At 45.1% G+C, this 18,012-nt stretch overlaps 1 protein-coding gene across 2 annotated transcripts in view; it reads right to left on the reverse strand.

Moving 5' to 3' along the window:
- Positions 1-6,444: 6,444 nt before the first annotated feature.
- LOC130272856 (vasoactive intestinal polypeptide receptor-like) overlaps positions 6,445-18,012 on the reverse strand; it is a 304,671-nt gene continuing 293,103 nt past the window's right edge. For both annotated transcript variants that reach the window (XM_056518817.1, XM_056518818.1), the window contains exons 11-13: positions 17,770-17,899; positions 7,428-7,469; positions 6,445-7,059 (exon numbers count right to left, since the gene is read on the reverse strand). In XM_056518817.1, coding sequence (XP_056374792.1) covers positions 6,868-7,059; positions 7,428-7,469; positions 17,770-17,899 — 364 coding nt within the window. In that variant the 3' untranslated portion in view covers positions 6,445-6,867. The remainder of the gene's footprint in view (positions 7,060-7,427; positions 7,470-17,769; positions 17,900-18,012) is intronic.

The raw sequence follows: 18,012 nt of genomic DNA on the forward strand, positions 1-18,012 counted from the left end.
TCTTAGGGCCATATTACACAGAGGGATTATATACTATCAGTGTTTTCAAACCAGTGTGTTTCCATCTGTTGCAAAACTATAATTCCCAGCATGCCCAGACAGCCATTGGCTATCCGGGCATGCTGGGAGTTGTAGTTTTGCAACAGCTGGAGACAGACTGTTTGGAAAATATTGTACTATAGTGATTAAAGTGTAACTGGACTTCTCAGCTATGTCACCATATGTCTATAGTTGTATTATTATTATTAATAATAATAATAAGAAAAATAATATTATATAAGGGGTAATATTTCCATTGGCTGTCCGGGCATGCTGGGAGTTGTAGTTTTGCAACAGCTGGAGACACACTGGTTGGAAAACACTGTACTATAGTGATTAAAGTGTAACTAGATTTCTCAGCTATGTCACCATATGTCCATAGTCGTCGTCTTCTTCTTCTTATTATTATTAATAATAATAATTAAAAAAACTTATCTTATATAAGGGGTAATTTCTATTTGGGTTATCTACGGAAATTTCAGACTGTTAACAAACCTGTAAAGCAAAGGGGTCTACACCAGGACAATTTCATTACCATTATCCTACAGCAGATACAGGTAATGTATCCTACTCCAAGAATTGTTAAATAGAGAGATATATTTTTAATTTGCTTTCATAGGATTTAACAGAGGGGCTGGTGATAGACCCATGGCGGTTCCCCAAGATCATAGTCTCAGGGCCATATTACAAAAAGGGATCATATACTATAGCAAGTGTTTTCCAACCAGTGTGTCTCCAGCTGTTGCAAAACTACAATTCCGGGTATGCTGGGAGTTGTAGTTTTGCAACACCTAGAGACACAGTTTGGAAAACACTGTACTATAGGGATTAAAGTGTAACTAGACTTCTAAGCTATGTCACCACATGTCTATAGTCATATTATTATTAATAATAATAAGGGGTAATATTTCCATTTGGGTACTCTATGGAAATTTCAGATAGTTCAAGGATCATTATATAAAGGTTAAAGGAGTACTCCACTGCTCAGCGTTGGGAACAAACTGTTCTGAACACAGGAGCCATCACACCCCCTCTCCTAGACTTGCATTGAGGGGGTGGGGTGTGATATCATGAGGGGGCAAGGCTATGACGTCATGAGCTCCTGGTGCTGGCTCCAGCGTTCAGAACAGTTTGTTCCAAACGCTGAGCAGCAGAGTACCACTTTAACTTCCATAGGATTTAATAGTTGGGATGGTGATAGACCCATGGCGGTCCCCCAAGGTCAGAGTCTTAGGGCCATATTGTACAGAGGCATTATGGACCACACAGACCAATGTTACCCTATGTAATAGCGACAGTGATCAGCCAATGAATGAACAAACACTTCTTCAAAGGCTGACCGCTTTGTTTTAAAAGGCTCAAAAACATTGGGGGACAATTATCATAGTAGGTGTAAGTGCAGCATTTTTTAACACATTTTGTGTGCTGGTAATGTGTAGGTGCACCAAATTAATTAAATTGATCAATTTTGTGCAGAGAAACATTTCCTGGAATTTCTACACATACACCAAAAAGTCAGCAACATTGTGAAGAATGTCCCAAAAAAGTTGCAAAAATCCCCCAATGCTCCTAAACGGCTCCACATATAGACAATAAAACAGCTCTAAATGCAATGATCCATTGTCACCCACCTCCTGTGTAATAGGGATAAGTAAAGGGCTGTACCAATGATATTGTGCAGTAGTATATAACTCTACAGTAGTGTTTCCTACCCAGTGTGCCTTCAGCCGTTACAAAACTATAACTAGCAGCATGCTGGCTGTCCGGGAATGATGGGAGTTGTGGTTTTGCTGGAGGCACACTGGTTGGTAAACGCTGCCCTACAGATAACTCAGGCCCATATTACCATATACTGCTACATCAATATCCTGACATTCATTGTATTAGTGGAATAAGATCAGTCTGCAGCTTCATCCCTGCCGTCCCCATATCAACGAGGGCGAATTGCACCCACCCTCTCGCTATTTAGGAGACTTTTCCCGCAGATATTTATAATTCTGCTCAGTCTCCATAGGAATGAATTATTATAAAGGAGCGGGGATTGAATAAGAAATCAGTTCTAGGGCCAAGTAATTTACTGCAAGAAAAAAATATTTATATATTCGCTCGTATTCAAGACGCGTCTGTATAATTCTTGGAAATGAGACAATATCGGAGGTTCTATGCGGTGGAGGATTTAAAGGGGAACTCTAGTCTGCACTGAATGTTACACCTTTATGTACAGCGGGCCTTCCTTGAGAAGCCCAATTATATTTGGCTGTGAAGTTGTACTATGGAAATATGCAGAATTGATGTTTTGTTTTATTTTTTGGGCGGAGCTTAGACTGAAACGTACACTAGTGTTCCTTAAAGGGTTACTTTGAAGAAAAAATACAATTTCAAATCAGCTTCAAATCGAATGGTGGCAGAAAGTTATACAGATGCTACAGTGCTCTCTGCTGCCACCTCTGTCTGTGTTGGGAACTGTCCAGAGCAGGAAAGATTTGCTATGACACGGACAGAGGTGGCAGCAGAGAGCACTGTGGTCAGACTGGAAAGAACTACACAACTTCCTGTGGAGCATACAGCAGCTGATAAATACTGGAAGGAATAAGATTTTTATACAGAAATAATTTACAAATCTGTAGAACATTCTGGCACCAATTTATTTGATATATTTTTTTCAGGAGTACCCCTTTAATCGGTGGTTCGTCATCTGTTGCAAAACTACAACAAAGTCTAAAATAAAGCAATGCTGCAAATTATAAAAAAAAAAATCTCTTATCAATTTGTCTCTTCATGGTCACAGACTACAAACAAACCCTGCATAGTCTGATCGTGCAGTCGAGTGTTACTCGCTTTTACCTACTGTGTACAGGTCATCCAGAAGTGGGGGCAGATTGAGCGGAGGTAAGGGTGCTTTCACACAACGTTTTCAGCCTACGGCTGCCGGATCCGGCTGGAGGAGGGGAAAGCCGCGCGCTCCCGTACCCCAGCCGGATCGGCACTGAAATCCATTGACCTTAATGAGCCGACCAGAGTCACCGTTTGACTCCGGTCGGCTCATTTCTGCCCTGTATCCGTTTTTTTGACCGGACCTAAAACAGTAGCATACTACGGTTTTAGGTCCGGTCAGAAAACCGGGAGCGGGTCGAAAATGAGCCGGAGTCAAACGGTGAGTCCGGTCGGCTAATTAAAGTCAATGGATTTCAGTGCCGGTTCGGCTGGGGAGGGGAAAACCATGCGCTCCTGTACCCCAGCCGGACCGGCACTGACATCCATTGACTTTAATGAGCCGACCGGACTCACCATTTGACTCCAGTCGGCTCATTTTCGACCCGTTCCCGGTTTTCTGACCGGGCCTAAAACCGTAGTATGCTACTGTTTTAGGTCCGGTCAAGAAAACGGATACAGGGCAGAAATGAGCCGACCGGAGTAAAACGGTGAGTCCGGTCGGCTCATTAAGGTCAATGGATATCAGTGCCGATCCAGCTGGGGAGGGGGAAAACCATGCGCTCCTGTACCCCAGCCGGACCGTCACTGAAATCCATTGACTTTACTGAGCTGACCGGACTCACCGTTTGACTGGATCCGGCAACCGTAGGCTGAAAACGTGGTGTGAAAGCACCCTAACAGAGATCTGGGCATTATTTGAAGTATGTAACTATGGTGATAGATATGTCTGCGTGGGAGCTGTAGACCCAAAACGGGCGTGGTTGCAAAAATATACACACCCTTAAATGTTAAGAAGACGCAGCAAGAAACGTCACAGTACTGTTATATCTATATCCAGAATATGGTGTCTGGTTCTAAATACAGGGATCAATTTAAAGGAAAGGTTTACTTAAAGGGGTACTCCAGTGGAAAACATTTTTTAAATCAACTGGTGCCACAAAGTTAAACAGATTTGTAAATTACTATTTAAAAATCCTAATCCTTCCAGTACTTATCCGCTGCTTCATGCTCCACAGGAAGTTGTATTTCTTTCTGGAATCCTTTTCTGTCTGACCACAGTGCTCTCTGCTGACACCTCTGTCCATGTCAGGAACTGTCCAGAATACGGAACAAATGTCCATAGCAAACCTCTCCTGCTCTGGACAGTTCCTGATACAGACAGAGGTGTCAGCAGAGAGCACTGTAGTCAGACAAAAATGGATTCCAGAAAGAAATACAACTTCCTCTGGAGCATACAGCAGCTGATAAGTACTGGAAGGATTAAGATTTTTACAATTTACAAATCTGTTTAACATTCTGGCACCAGTTGATTTAAAAAAAAAATTGTTTTCCACCGAAATACCCCTTTAATTTTGGATTATATGACGTGTTGCAGCTTTTTGTTGTTTTTTTTTTGTTGATTTACTTCAAGATTCCTTCCTGACTGACATTTTATTCTAAATTCGTTCTATTTAAAAAATAAATAAATAAAAAAAGAACGTTTTTAAATTTTTTTTTTTTTTTTAACAACTATGACCCAAAAGAAAAAAATAACTGGGGGCGCTGTTGCATTGGAATCTATGGAAAATTGCTGGCCTACAGCGGTGGTAAACGGAGGTATTGCAGGCGAAAAAATATCATTTGTGATAACTTATAAAGGAAATGTCACACAGCAATGGCACAAGGCTCATTCCAACCAGAAACATGTCTAAAACATAATGCATGATTTTACACACGATACCGTACCTCTCCTTTAAGTTGGATTAATACAACATAAACCAGTGGTTTTCTAACTGTGGCCCTACAGATGTTGCAAAACTACAACTCCCAGCATGCCCGGACAGCCAACGGCTGTCCGGGCATGCTGGGAGTTGTAGTTTTGCAATATCTAATGGGTCACAGTTTGGAGAACACTGGTATCAACTCTAAAATGTAATCTATGGCACATGGCTCCTTCTACATCCCGGAGATATACTGTGCAGCTTCTCATATATACCTTATTAGGTCATTAATTTTATCTGTAAAATAATAAAAACAAATATCAAATCTATTCGAACATTTAGTTTAGCATTAACACAGGGTAAAAAAAAAATATATATATATATATATATATATATATATATATATATATATACATATATATATATATATAGGGGAATATGCAAATCAGCTCATTACATCACCTTTTCAGGCTATGTTCCCTGGTATCAGTTAAGCTCCAGTTACGGAATATAAAAAGCTAATCAGGATTAATGCCAAGCCAGAACTCTCTCTCCAGAAGGAAAGAGCACCCATCTGCAGACAGTTGTTTTGGGGTACTTGCCCCTCCTGGTGTGATGGAGCTTTCAAGGGCCAGAATGCCTGCGGAGTGCTTAGTGGCCCTTGAAAGCTCCGTCACACCAGGAGTGGTGAATTCTCCCTGAGTTAAATACTCATCCCGTATATATATGTATTTATTTCTTACTTAAAGGGGTATTCCAGGAAAAAACTTTTTTATATATATATCCACTGGCTCCAAAAAGTTAAACCGATTTGTAAATTACTTTTATAAAAAAATCTTAATCCTTTCAGTACTTATGAGCTTCTGAAGTTAAGGTTGTTCTTTCCTGTCTAAATCCTCTCTGAGGACACCTGTCTCGGGAAACGCCCAGTTTAGAAGAGGTTTGCTATGGGGATTAGCTTCTAAACTGGGCTGTTTCCGAGACAGGTGTCCTCAGAGAGGATTTAGACAGAAAAGAACAACCTTAACTTCAGAAGCTCTTAAGTACTGAAAGGATTAATATTTTTTAATAGAAGTAATTTACAAATCTGTTTAACTTTCTGGAGCCAATTGATATATATGTATGTATATATATATATATATATATATATATATATATATATATATATATATATATATATAAAAGTTTTTTCCTGGAATACCCCTTTAATTTTTTTACTATATAAAAAATTATATATATATATATATATATATATATATATATATATATATATATATATGTTTCTCTCTCTCTCTGTTTCCCATTAACAGAATTAAAAATGTTAAAATTTACAACCGGTCATCTCTTATCTTTTTTTTTTTTTTCAAAATCCATCTACAAATACACTAAATTAGCTCTGAGCTTTAAAAAAAATAGCCAAAAATTTTCACACTAAATTCCACGACAGACCCGGACCGACCACACCCCAGGAGCCCCAATATGGTCAAAACTAGACTAGACTAAAAAATAGAATTACAAAAAAAAATTAAATAAAATAGAGAAATATTTTTTAGACCGTCTTGTGCATTTTTGCATATATATACATATATATATATATATATATATATATATATATATATATAAATTCTATAGACAAGATTTGAATTACTCAGCACTATACAAAAAATATATTTTTTTTAATTAGTTTTTTTTAAACATTAACTATAAAAGGGGCCCGGGACCCCCCCCCCCCCCCCCCCCAGTGTTGGATCCTATCTTAGCTTATTCGATTTGATGCGACGTCGTCTGCTTTAGTCTTTTCCCACTCGAAGATTAAATAAATATTTATATTTATATATATATATATATATATTTAAAAACTTTTTGTTTAGATATTTTTTGTCGTTGAAATTTCCATTTTTTTACACTCTCTTATTTTTTTAAAGACTCTCTCTTAAAAAAAAGATTTTTTTTTCTTTTATAAGACATTCCAGTGTGAAGCCGCGAAAGCTCCCAAGTCTTGTTTCCAAGTTTGTAATGGTCCACAAGGTTCCGTGAAAGGTTTTTGAGTTTTTTTTTTATTCTGTAAACCCTATAAAGTGCAATTCCACAAAAAGTTTCGTCTTCGAGCTGAATCCATTTTCATTGGAAAAGAAAACCAAATGTCTTGCCTTGAAAATTTTCAGACTCGTCCTTTTTTTCCCCCCCGCCGCCATCAGACTGAAGAAAATTCCGCCTGGAACGCGGAACTCCGCCGAGTCTTCGGGCTGCATTTGGTCAACATGGAGATCTGGGTGCTGAAGTTGGTCCCGTTGCTGCCCAGTGAAGGGTGGTGATATTTCATGTCCTTTCCTGGGCACCTCTCCAGATGCCATCTTCTCCATTTACGTTTTAGCTCTGCTTGAACCTAGAATATATATAAAAAAATATATTTCAATTTTTTTTTAATAATAAACAAAAACTTTATTTAACAAAAAATGTTCCATGTCAGGAATTGTCCAAAGCAGGAGAGGGGATGGGGATTTGCTCCAGCTCTGGACAGAGAGGTGGCAGCAGAGAGCACTGTGGTCAGACTGGAAAGAACCACACAACTTCCTCTGGAGCATACAGCAGCTGATAAGTACTGGAAGGGTTAAGATTTTTATATAGAAGTAATTTACAAATCTGTTTAACTTTCTGGCACCAGTTGATTTGAAAAAAAAAAATATGTTTCCCTTCGGATTACTCCTTTTATTTGTCTGCTTTCATTGGTTGAATAAGAGGTTTTTTTCTTACCTCTCCATTCAGGAAACAATACAGAATCGCCACCACGAAACCCTAGAGACATAAAGTAACAATAAGACATGAAACATAACCTGGACACAAAGAAATGATATCTGTATAATAACATACAATAGAATTTATGCAGAGTACAGCTCTGGAGTATAATACAGGATATAACTCAGGATCAGTACAGGATAAGTAATGTAATGTATGTACACAGTGATCTCACCAGCAGAATAGTGAGTACAGCTCTGGAGTATAATCCAGGATATAACTCAGGATCAGTACAGGATAAGTAATGTAATGTATTTACACAGTGACCTCACCAGCAGAATAGTGAGTACAGCTCTGGAGTATAATACAGGATATAACTAAGGCTCAGTACAGGATAAGTAATGTAATGTATTTACACAGTGACCTCACCAGCAGAATAGTGAGTACAGCTCTGGAGTATAATACAGGATATAACTCAGGATCAGTACAGGATAAGTAATGTAATGTATTTACACAGTGACCTCACCAGCAGAATAGTGAGTACAGCTCTGGAGTATAATACAGGATATAACTCAGGATCAGTACAGGATAAGTAATGTAATGTATTTACACAGTGACCTCACCAGCAGAATAGTGAGTACAGCTCTGGAGTATAATACAGGATATAACTAAGGCTCAGTACAGGATAAGTAATGTAATGTACACAGTGACCTCACCAGCAGAATAGTGAGTACAGCTCTGGAGTATAATACAGGATATAACTCAGGATCAGTACAGGATAAGTAATGTAATGTATGTACACAGTGACCTCACCAGCAGAATAGTGAGTACAGCTCTGGAGTATAATACAGGATATAACTCAGGATCAGTACAGGATAAGTAATGTAATGTATGTACACAGTGACCTCACCAGCAGAATAGTGAGTGCAGCTCTGGAGTATAATACAGGATATAACTCAGGATCAGTACAGGATAAGTAATGTAATGTATGTACACAGTGATCTCACCAGCAGAATAGTGAGTACAGCTCTGGAGTATAATACAGGATATAACTCAGGATCAGTACAGGATAAGTAATGTAATGTATGTACACAGTGATCTCACCAGCAGAATAGTGAGCACAGCTCTGGGGTATAATACAGGATATAACTCAGGATCAGTACAGGATAAGTAATGTAATGTATGTACACAGTGATCTCACCAGCAGAATAGTGAGTGCAGCTCTGGAGTATAATACAGGATATAACTCAGGATCAGTACAGGATAAGTAATGTAATGTATGTACACAGTGACCTCACCAGCAGAATAGTGAGTACAGCTCTGGAGTGCTGACCAATTAGTTGCGGGTGTGGTCGTGCTTCAGCTGTGCTGTGTGTCTGCTGTGTCTCCTGAGCTCCAGGGAATTACCATCTGTTCCACCTGGGGCCTGCTTCCTCCTCCCCAGGGAGGGAGTGGGTTTCCAGGCATGAGTGAGGGAGGCGAGGCCCAGGCTTCTGCTCCTCGGACTAGGCCGCAGGGGAGCAGTAGAAGCCAGCAAGCGGCCTGTACATCGGAGGATTTGGGGGTGAGGCGTTCTACTAGGAGTCGCAGCAATGCTGCTCCAACTCCCCTTACAGAGGTGAGAAGCTGCAAGGCTGGATCCTCCTCGGAAAAGCTGGGTGCAGCCAGCGGAAAGCTGGGTTTGTCTGGAAGGAGGCAGAGTGCTCACGGAGGTGAAGCCGACCTCAGTGAGGAAGGCTGGGGAGTGCTGAGGACCCGGGAGTCTATTTCCACCTATACCTCCCGGGTAAAAAGTCACCTCCGTGAGTATGAAGACGCCTGTAAGGCCATCAGGAGGCTCCGAGAGGAACAGCGGTGTGCCCGTGCCAAGGCCAAGATTACTCCAAAAAGGAAAAAGACAGAGATCCAGGGGCAGATAAAGGGACTCATGTCTGAAATACAAGTTTTGGAGGAGAGGAGAGCAGCATTACTGGAGAAGAGTGGGCCATTTAAAGAGAAACTGGAAAATGAGGAGCGCTTCAGGGTGAAAGAAGAAGAAAAAAATAAAAGGTTGATGGGGCTGCAACCTGAGAGCCAGGTGGATGATGCGGAGGAGATGGAGGAAGAACAACAGCCAGATCCACCTGGTGGCCTGCGGCAACAGCAGCAGGCCCCGTACAGTGGGCCCCCTGCACAGCAACCAGCAGTATCACCTGCCGACTCAGGGGAGGACAGTGACAGCAGCTACCAGGGAGGGGCGCTAATGGCCCAGATCCGCATGCTGGAATCCCCAGTGTGTCCTCAGAACCTGGTGTTTGGAGATGAGCTCCCAAATGAGGCACCTGGGGGTAAGAAGAAAAAGAAGACCAAGCCAAAGCAGCAAGAAGTGGTGAGTTACATCTACACCCCCCTCCCTGTAAATCCTGAGTCGGCCGCAGGGTCAGCTCATTGTGCAAGCCCCGTTACCCAGCCCAGCCCGTGTTCTGTGGTGGACTCGGTGCAAAGGTGCGGGGAGAGTACAGATACTAAAAGGGCGCAGAACTCCATGCCTGTTTGCAGTAGCAGGGATGGAGCAGAGAAGGCATCGGCCGAAAGGCCGTACAGTGAGGGTGGCCCAGCGGTGGGCAGAGAGGCAGACTCCGGTGCTGTAGTTCGCTCCCCTGTGGGAGAGGGGGGTGACTCAGTGCCGGAGGTAGTAAAGGGCATAACGGACACTCCCAAAAGTGAAGAAAAACATTTGTTTTGTATTGGTGCCGCTGATCCCATTGATCAGCGGCGCCATGAAAAGACTGGAGATGATGCTGATGAGGCGGAGGGCACTAATAAGAACAGGGCTGGGGCCTCCTCTAGACCGGGCAAGCATGCTGCCCGGTCCCTTAAAGGGCCAGCGGAGGTTGTCCCAGCCCTAGTGCCCCGTGATGCTGAGGCAAAACGGGAAAAAATGTCATCATCGTCATCGTTTGCCGGATTATCTGTTTCTGGTCCAGCCAGTGTGAATGAGAAGGTAAATGGGGGTACGGGGTGTATGACTGGGGAGCGGATGGAGGTTAATGTTATTGGAGAAGGTGATTTTGCTGTTGCTGTAATTGGGGGTGGTGGTGATGGGACTACAGATGAGGCTATTGGAAACAATGTTGTTGGGGGAAGTGCTAATGTTGTTATTGAGGGTGGTGGGGATGTTGTCATTAGAAGTGGTGTAGGTGTAGGGTCTGGTCCGGTTGCCCCCCCAGTGGTGACAGACCATAGGAGTTATGCCAATGTCACTGCTGGGGAAAGTAGAATACTTTCCTCGTCTCCTGACTCTAGGGACGGTTTATTGCAGCGACGTCTCCTGGAAGCTCTGAAAAAGGGGGAAAGGTCGATTAATGTAGAGGGTAGAGCAGTTGATCTGTCCTTCTGGATAGAGAGACACGGTCTCTCTGCCTTCCGAGAGGAAAGAGGGGGCGATACTGTGTGGTCCCTCCCAACAGCCGGGGCAGGTAGTAACCGTAGGAATGTGGTCCGTCTTCGGTGGCAGGGCGAAGATATGTGTCCTTCAAGGACCAAAGTGGTTGAGCTCTTGCTAAAGATGGGCTTCAAGGCAGTTGATATCTTTGCCTTGATACATCCCTACGGTGCTCCTGAATTCGATATCAGTTTTGTTCGGCCAGAGGGGCTTGAGCTTTTCTGGTCGAATTATGAATTGGTAAAGAATGAGCCCGGCTGGCGAGACTTTGCCGTACAGGCATTGTCTCGTCAAAACGAAATCAAGAGAGTGACCGTTTTGACCCGTAACGAATCACTCTCTTGTGTTGACATCATCACCTGGTTAGGACGGTATGGCGAGGTAATGGGGGTCCCGCAGAAGAACAGGGACGAGTTTGGCATCTGGTCAGGAGCCTGGACGTTTTTGGTAAAACTTAAACGTTCAGGAAATACAGTTACCCATATTCCATCCTCTGCCTTTCTCGGCAGGGATCGTATCCAGATTTTCTACCGGGGTCAGCCGAAGCTCTGCACTGAAGTGTGTGGGGTCACCACATCTGTGACAAACTGTACGGTGCAGAAATGTGCCTTGTGTGGGGGTGTAGGCCATCTTGCCGCATCTTGTGCAGAGATTAGGTGTCACCTGTGTGGTGACTTAGGTCACCCATTCAGTCGTTGCCCTCGTTCTTTCGCTAATGCAGTCTTGTCCCCAGCGGGTGAAGATCACGAGCCGGAATCTGCTGGGGAGGGGACTAGCAGGGGTGGAGGAACTGAGGGGTCAGTGAGGAACAGCAAGAGAAAGACACCAGCCCAACTAAGACGTCTTGATAAACGCCAAAGGGATAGGGTGATGGGGAAAGCCCGGGTTACTGGGACGACCTCTCATTCTGTCCCAGAGGCCAACCTTGCTGCTGAGACCCTGAGGGATGGCGAGCTGAATGAGGAGGTCAGGAGGATCCAGAATGAGGAAGGTGCCATCTCCTCAGATAGCGTGGAGGAGGATGATGTGGGATGGCAGAAGGAGACACGAAAGCGGGGTACAAGTAAAAAAAAAAAGGGAGATTTGAGATCTTCTCCCACCCTGGTCCAGGTGCCAAAGGAAGGCAAAACTGACTCCCCTCTGGTTGGCCTTTCCAATCGATTCCGACCCCTCAGGGACATCTCCTCCTCTTCTTCGGAAGGGGAGGATGAGGGGGAGGTGGCAGAGGGGCTTCCAGGGGGCGCCGAGTCCTCTTCCCCTGGGGAGGTTATGTCCTCGGGGGAAGGGACTGGCCTAGAATCCGGAGACGAGGAAAGTAAAACGACGTCTGGTGAGATGGACACTTCAATTTCTCTAAAGAGGGTGAAGAGTTCTTCTGATGTGGAGGGTGAGAAGGGGAGTGGGAAAAAGAAAGCTGTCTAACTCAATCACCCTTGATGGCGGCACCCTCTCCGTTGACTCTGGCATCCATTAATGTTGCCAGCATTAAGTCAGATACAGCTCGATTTGCGGCCTATGATTTTTTTGCCCATATTAATGCTGATATTTTATTTTTGCAGGAGACCAGGCTAACAGATATGTCATCTATCTACAAGGCTAAAAGAGAGTGGAGGAATGGGCCCTCCTACTGGTCTCTTGGGGCCGAGCCGTATAGCGGAGTGGCGGTCCTTTTTACCGCAGCGGTAGAATGCCGACGGGTTATCGAGTTAGAAATGGGGAGGTGCCTGATCTTAGATGTCCTCATGAGGGGACAAGAACTTCGCCTTATTAACATCTACGGCCCACAGTCTAAGTGGGACCGGAAGTGTCTCTTTATGAGGATCAAGCCCTATCTTTTTACAAGTCGGCAGGTGGTCTTTGGAGGGGACTTTAATGCTGTCACGAGGCCCCAAGACAGGGGAGGTGCCAGAGACAAGCTGACTTATGATAGCGTCGCCCTTAATAGCATAGTGAGTGAGGCTCGCCTGGTGGATGTCCACATCCGGCACACCCCAGGCCACGCGGGATTCACCTATCATAGGGGTAGTTGTAGGTCTAGGATAGACAGGTTTTATTTAAAGGAGGAAGCCGTCTCTTCAGCAGTGTCTGTTGTTGAGGTGGAGTTCTCCGATCACTGTTTAATTATGTTTTCTCTGAATGTCACAGAGACCCCCCGGATGGGCAGAGGCTATTGGAAGTTGAATTCGTCTCTCTTGGAAGAAGCGGAGATCAGACAGTCCTTTGAGGATTTTCTTCAGAGCCAGGTACCATTGCTGGGCCTTTGTAGCAGTAAGTCAGAGTGGTGGGAGATCTTCAAGGAAAGGGTTGCGAGATTCTTCCGCCAGCTCTCGGGCCTCAGAAGCCTAAACAGGTACCGCTTGTACCAGGGCCTGAGGAAGAAACTTGAGAACCTTGTCTCGACTGGAGGTAGTCGTGATGATATCTCCAGAGTGAAGTCCTTGCTGATGAAGTGCCAGTACGATAAGCACGCATCTTTGTTTTTTGAGAGGGATTACGGGAAGTACCGCTCGCCCGACCCTTACAGAAATTGCAAGATGTCAGTGAATAGTAAAGTAGTCTCAGGACTGATTGATAGTACGGGATCCTTGAAAAGGTCCAGATCAGGGATCCTGGAGGTCGTCAGATCCTTCTACTCGCACCTCTTGGGAAGGAAGGATCTAGATCGAGATAAGGTATCAGCTTTCTTGGCTGAAACCGTCCCTGAACCAGGAGTAGACCCCTCTCTTGACGTTTTGACAGAGATGATCCGGGAAGAGGAAGTCAGGATGGCTATTGATGGGCTTGCCCTCAAGAAGTCACCCGGTCCGGATGGCTTAACATCTGAGTTCTATAAGACCTTTAAGGACACTTTGGTTCCCCTCTTGACTGGGGTTTTTAATGAGTGTCTATCCTCGGGCACTCTGCCAAAGACAATGAGGAGGTCAGCGCTGATCATCTTGTCAAAGGGTAAAGACCCGTCCCACATTGAGAATTGGCGTCCCATAGCTCTTCTCAATGCGGACAGAAAGATTCTGGCAAAAGTGCTGTTTAACCGGCTGGTGGAGTTTGCACCCCGGCTCCTTTCGGGGGCTCAGCATTGCTCTGTTCCGGGCCGCAGTACATTTAGTGCTGTGCTCAGTGTCCGAGAGGCTGTGGAGCAGGGTAGGGCTGGCCACTGGAAGGGGTACTTGATGTCCTTGGATCAGGCAAAAGCGTTTGATCGGGTTAACCATGAGTACCTCTGGTCTGTCCTTCTGAGATATGGTCTGCCAGGGGGGTTTGTTGATTGGCTTAAGACCTTGTATGTAGGGGCAGAGAGTTTCCCGCTTGTGAATGGTTGGATTGGCCGCTCTTTTGAGGTTGGGTCTGGTGTCCGTCAGGGTTGTCCTTTGAGCCCTTTGCTGTACGTGTTTGCAATCGATCCTTTCCTTAGAATAATTGATTGTGGACCGTTGGCGGGGGTGAGAATGGACCTGGTGGTGCCGGATTCGGCTCTGAGGGCGGTAGCGTATGCTGATGATATCACCGTGTTTGTCTCCTCACAAGAGGAGGGCAGATGGGTGATGTCAGAGGTGGACCGCTACTCGGAGGCATCCGGGTCCAAGATCAATCAGGATAAGTGTGAGAGTCTCTGGCTGGGAGGGGGAGATCCTGATTTTGATCTCCCGGACGCCCTTCCAGAGCCCCAGGAATCCGCAAAAGTCCTCGGCATCGAATTTGGTCAAGGGGATTACCCCAAACAAAACTGGGAAAGCAGGCTTAAGATCGCCGCTCAGAAGGTGGATCAGTGGAAGGGTTGGTCTTTGACCCTCCGGGAAAGGGTTAACCTGATGAAAACTTTCCTGCTCCCTTTGCTGATATATCTGGGCAGTGTATGCATGTTGCCAGAACCTCTTTGGACCCGGGTCTACAGTGTGTTCTTCCAAATGCTATGGGGGAATAGACTGAACCTAGTGAAGAGGGAGGTTACTTACCGTACGAGGAGACTAGGGGGGTTGTGTATGGTCAACCCTGTGGTGTTCCTAGTGAATACCTTTCTTAAGACCAATATAGCAAACCTCTGGTCAGAGAGGGCTCCTCCGTGGGTATCCTCCTGTAGGGGATGGTTTCGGCCTTTCTTCCAGGAATGGGAGACAGGAGGACAAGTGAAGGATCTTCGCACACCACACGGGCATCTCCCGGCTTATGCTACCCCGGTTCTGAAGGTTATTCGTCGGTGGGGTCTGGGGATGTGGGAGATTAGGACTCTGTCGAGGAAATTCCTTGACAAGGGGGTCCTGTCTTCTCATTTCCAGAGGCCATTGGCGCTCAAGGACTGCCCAAGTCGGGATCTGGAGGTGGGTTTAGAGCTTTTGAATTCTATCAGGATCCCCTTGAAGTTTTGGGACTTGACTTGGCGCTGCTTCCATGGGAAACTGTGTGTGAGGGACAATCTGAAGTGCAGGAGCTCTGATGACCGGGGATGTCCCCGCGAAGAGTGTGGAGGCATGCTGGAAAGCATGGAGCATTTTCTGCTTCATTGTCCCTTTAACACAGAGGTTTACAACAGGGTGGGCGCTTCCATTGGTTGGCCTCGGCTGGCCAGTCTCTCCTATGCGGAATGGGCCTATGGGGCATTCAGAAACCTTGGAGGCTGGGACCGGTGCACTTTATTCCTAGTCAGCTCAGTGGTCAGGTATTACACGTGGAACGCACGGTGTTTAGTGTCGACGCAGCGTAAAATCCTCCCTGTGGGTGAGGTGGTTAGGAACATTCTTGGTGACCTGGTGAAGGTGCGTTCTCTGGAGTACGAGAGGCTGAATGCTGGCAGGGCCTCTCGTCTGTGGAGGGGCTCTGCCTTTAAAGTGCCTTAGCCAGTTGTCTCCCCCTGGTGGTGGGCTGATGCTGGCACATTAGTCTTTTTGTTTTGTGCTGTAGATATATGGTAATATAGGGCTTGCAGGCACTGAACTTGAGCTTTAGGGGTTTGTGTGATTGAAAAGCCTTATTGCTGTTTGTTGTTTGGTTTGTATAGTTTGCATTATTTTGTATATATTTGTTTTGTTTGTACATTTATGTATATGTGTATATATGTATATATATATATATATATATATATATATATATATATATATATATTGTGTTTTTTTCTAAGGGTTGTGTAGTGTTGGGGTTCAGTGTTAGGTTGGGTGGTGGGTAGATGGGGGGAGGGGGGTTTCTGTGTGGGACTTTTTATTAAAAAAAAAAAATCCTGGACTGGTTCATGGACGTCTGTTATCATGTACTGGGGGCATGGGATGCGGGACCAGCTCAGGGCCAAAAAAAAATAAAAAAAAATTAAAATAAAAAAAATAAAAAAATAAAAAATAAATACATTGTATATTCTGTTTTTCTGTTTGCGGTGTTTGTTGGTGGTTTGACATATTTATTATTTTGGGTGGGGAAATGCAACCGGACCAGTTTTTAGTTATTATTGTTGTTATTATTATTACTGTAAGTATTATTATTATTGTAGAGTGTTTAGTAGTTGTTGTTATTATAGCGGTGTGTTTGGTGAGAATGAGGCTGGACCAGAAGATACTTGGTTGGACATTTTTGGACTAATATGGACTCATTTTTGTATATATTATACAGGTGTATGTTGTTTGTATTATTGTTATGGTGATGTTCGTTCTTTTTGTAATGTTTTATATTTTTTAATAAAAGATCTACAGGATATAACTCAGGATCAGTACAGGATAAGTAATGTAATGTATGTACACAGTGACCTCACCAGCAGAATAGTGAGTACAGCTCTGGAGTATAATACAGGATACAACTCAGGATCAGTACAGGATAAGTAATGTATGTACACAGTGACCTCACCAGCAGAATAGTGAGTACAGCTCTGGAGTATAATACAGGATATAACTCAGGATCAGTACAGGATAAGTAATGTAATGTATGTACACAGTGACCTCACCAGCAGAATAGTGAGTACAGCTCTGGAGTATAATACAGGATATACCGTATTTATCGGCGTATAACACGCACTTTTTAGGCTAAAATTTTTTGCCTAAAGTCTATGTGCGTGTTATACGCCGATACCGCCCCAGGAAAGGCAGGGGGAGAGAGGCAGTCGCTGCCCGCTTCTCTCCCCCTGCCTTCCCTGGGGTCTAGAGCCCTGCTGCCGGCCCTTCTCACCCCCTGGCTATCGGCGCCGCTGCCCGTTCTGTCCCCCTGACTATCGGTACCGGCGCCGCTGCCCCGTTGCCTCCCCCCATCCCCGGTGGCATAATTACCTGAGTCGGGTCCGCGCTGCTGCAGGCCTCCGGCGTGCGTCCCCTGCGTCATTGCTATGCGCTGCACGGCGCATGACGTCAGTGCGCCGCGCCGTGCATAGCAACGACGCAGGGGACCCACGCCGGAGGCCTGAAGCAGCGCGGACTAGACCCAGGTAATTATGCCACCAGGGATGGGGGGAGGCAATGGGGCAGCGGCGCCGGCAATGGGTGACGCTGCCCCATCTCTCCCCCTGGCTGTCGGCGCCGCTTCTCTCCCCCTGGCTATTGGCGGCGGCAATGGGGCGCCGGCACCGATAGTCAGGGGGACAGAACGGGCAGTGGCGCCGATAGCCAGGGGGAGAGAAGGGCCGGCAGCAGGGCTCTAGACCCCAGGAAAGGCAGGGGGAGAGAAGCAGGCAGCGACGGCCTCTCTCCCCCTGCCTTTCCTGGGGGTGTATCGGGGTATACACGCGCACACACGCACCCTCATTTTACCATGGATATTTGGGTAAAAAACTTTTTTACCCAAATATCCTTGGTAAAATGAGGGTGCGTGTTATAGGCCGGTGCGTGGTATACCCCGATAAATACGGTAACTCAGGATCAGTACAGGATAAGTAATGTAATGTAAGTACACAGTGACCCCAACAGCAGAATAGTGAGTGCAGCTCTGAAGTATGATACAATGTGACGTATCTGGTGTTTGATGTCCTACCTGGAAGGAGCCAAGAATAAGCTCGAAGACCATTTTGACCTCCACCTTATAGTTGTCTGGGAAAAAGGCGAAGACGATATAGTGGATCCCGAAGAGGGGGATGAGCAGAAGAGTCGACTTGGCCAGTCTCCTGGAAGACAAACAGATTGTTATTTATTGATTTGTGTTGAATAGTGAATCCCCTCCCCCGAGGAGCAGGAGTCATGTAGAAATGTACAGACACCAAGGAGGCGACACATTAGA

This window comes from Hyla sarda, chromosome 5 (assembly GCF_029499605.1).
Source record: "Hyla sarda isolate aHylSar1 chromosome 5, aHylSar1.hap1, whole genome shotgun sequence".
Lineage (NCBI taxonomy): Eukaryota > Metazoa > Chordata > Amphibia > Anura > Hylidae > Hyla > Hyla sarda.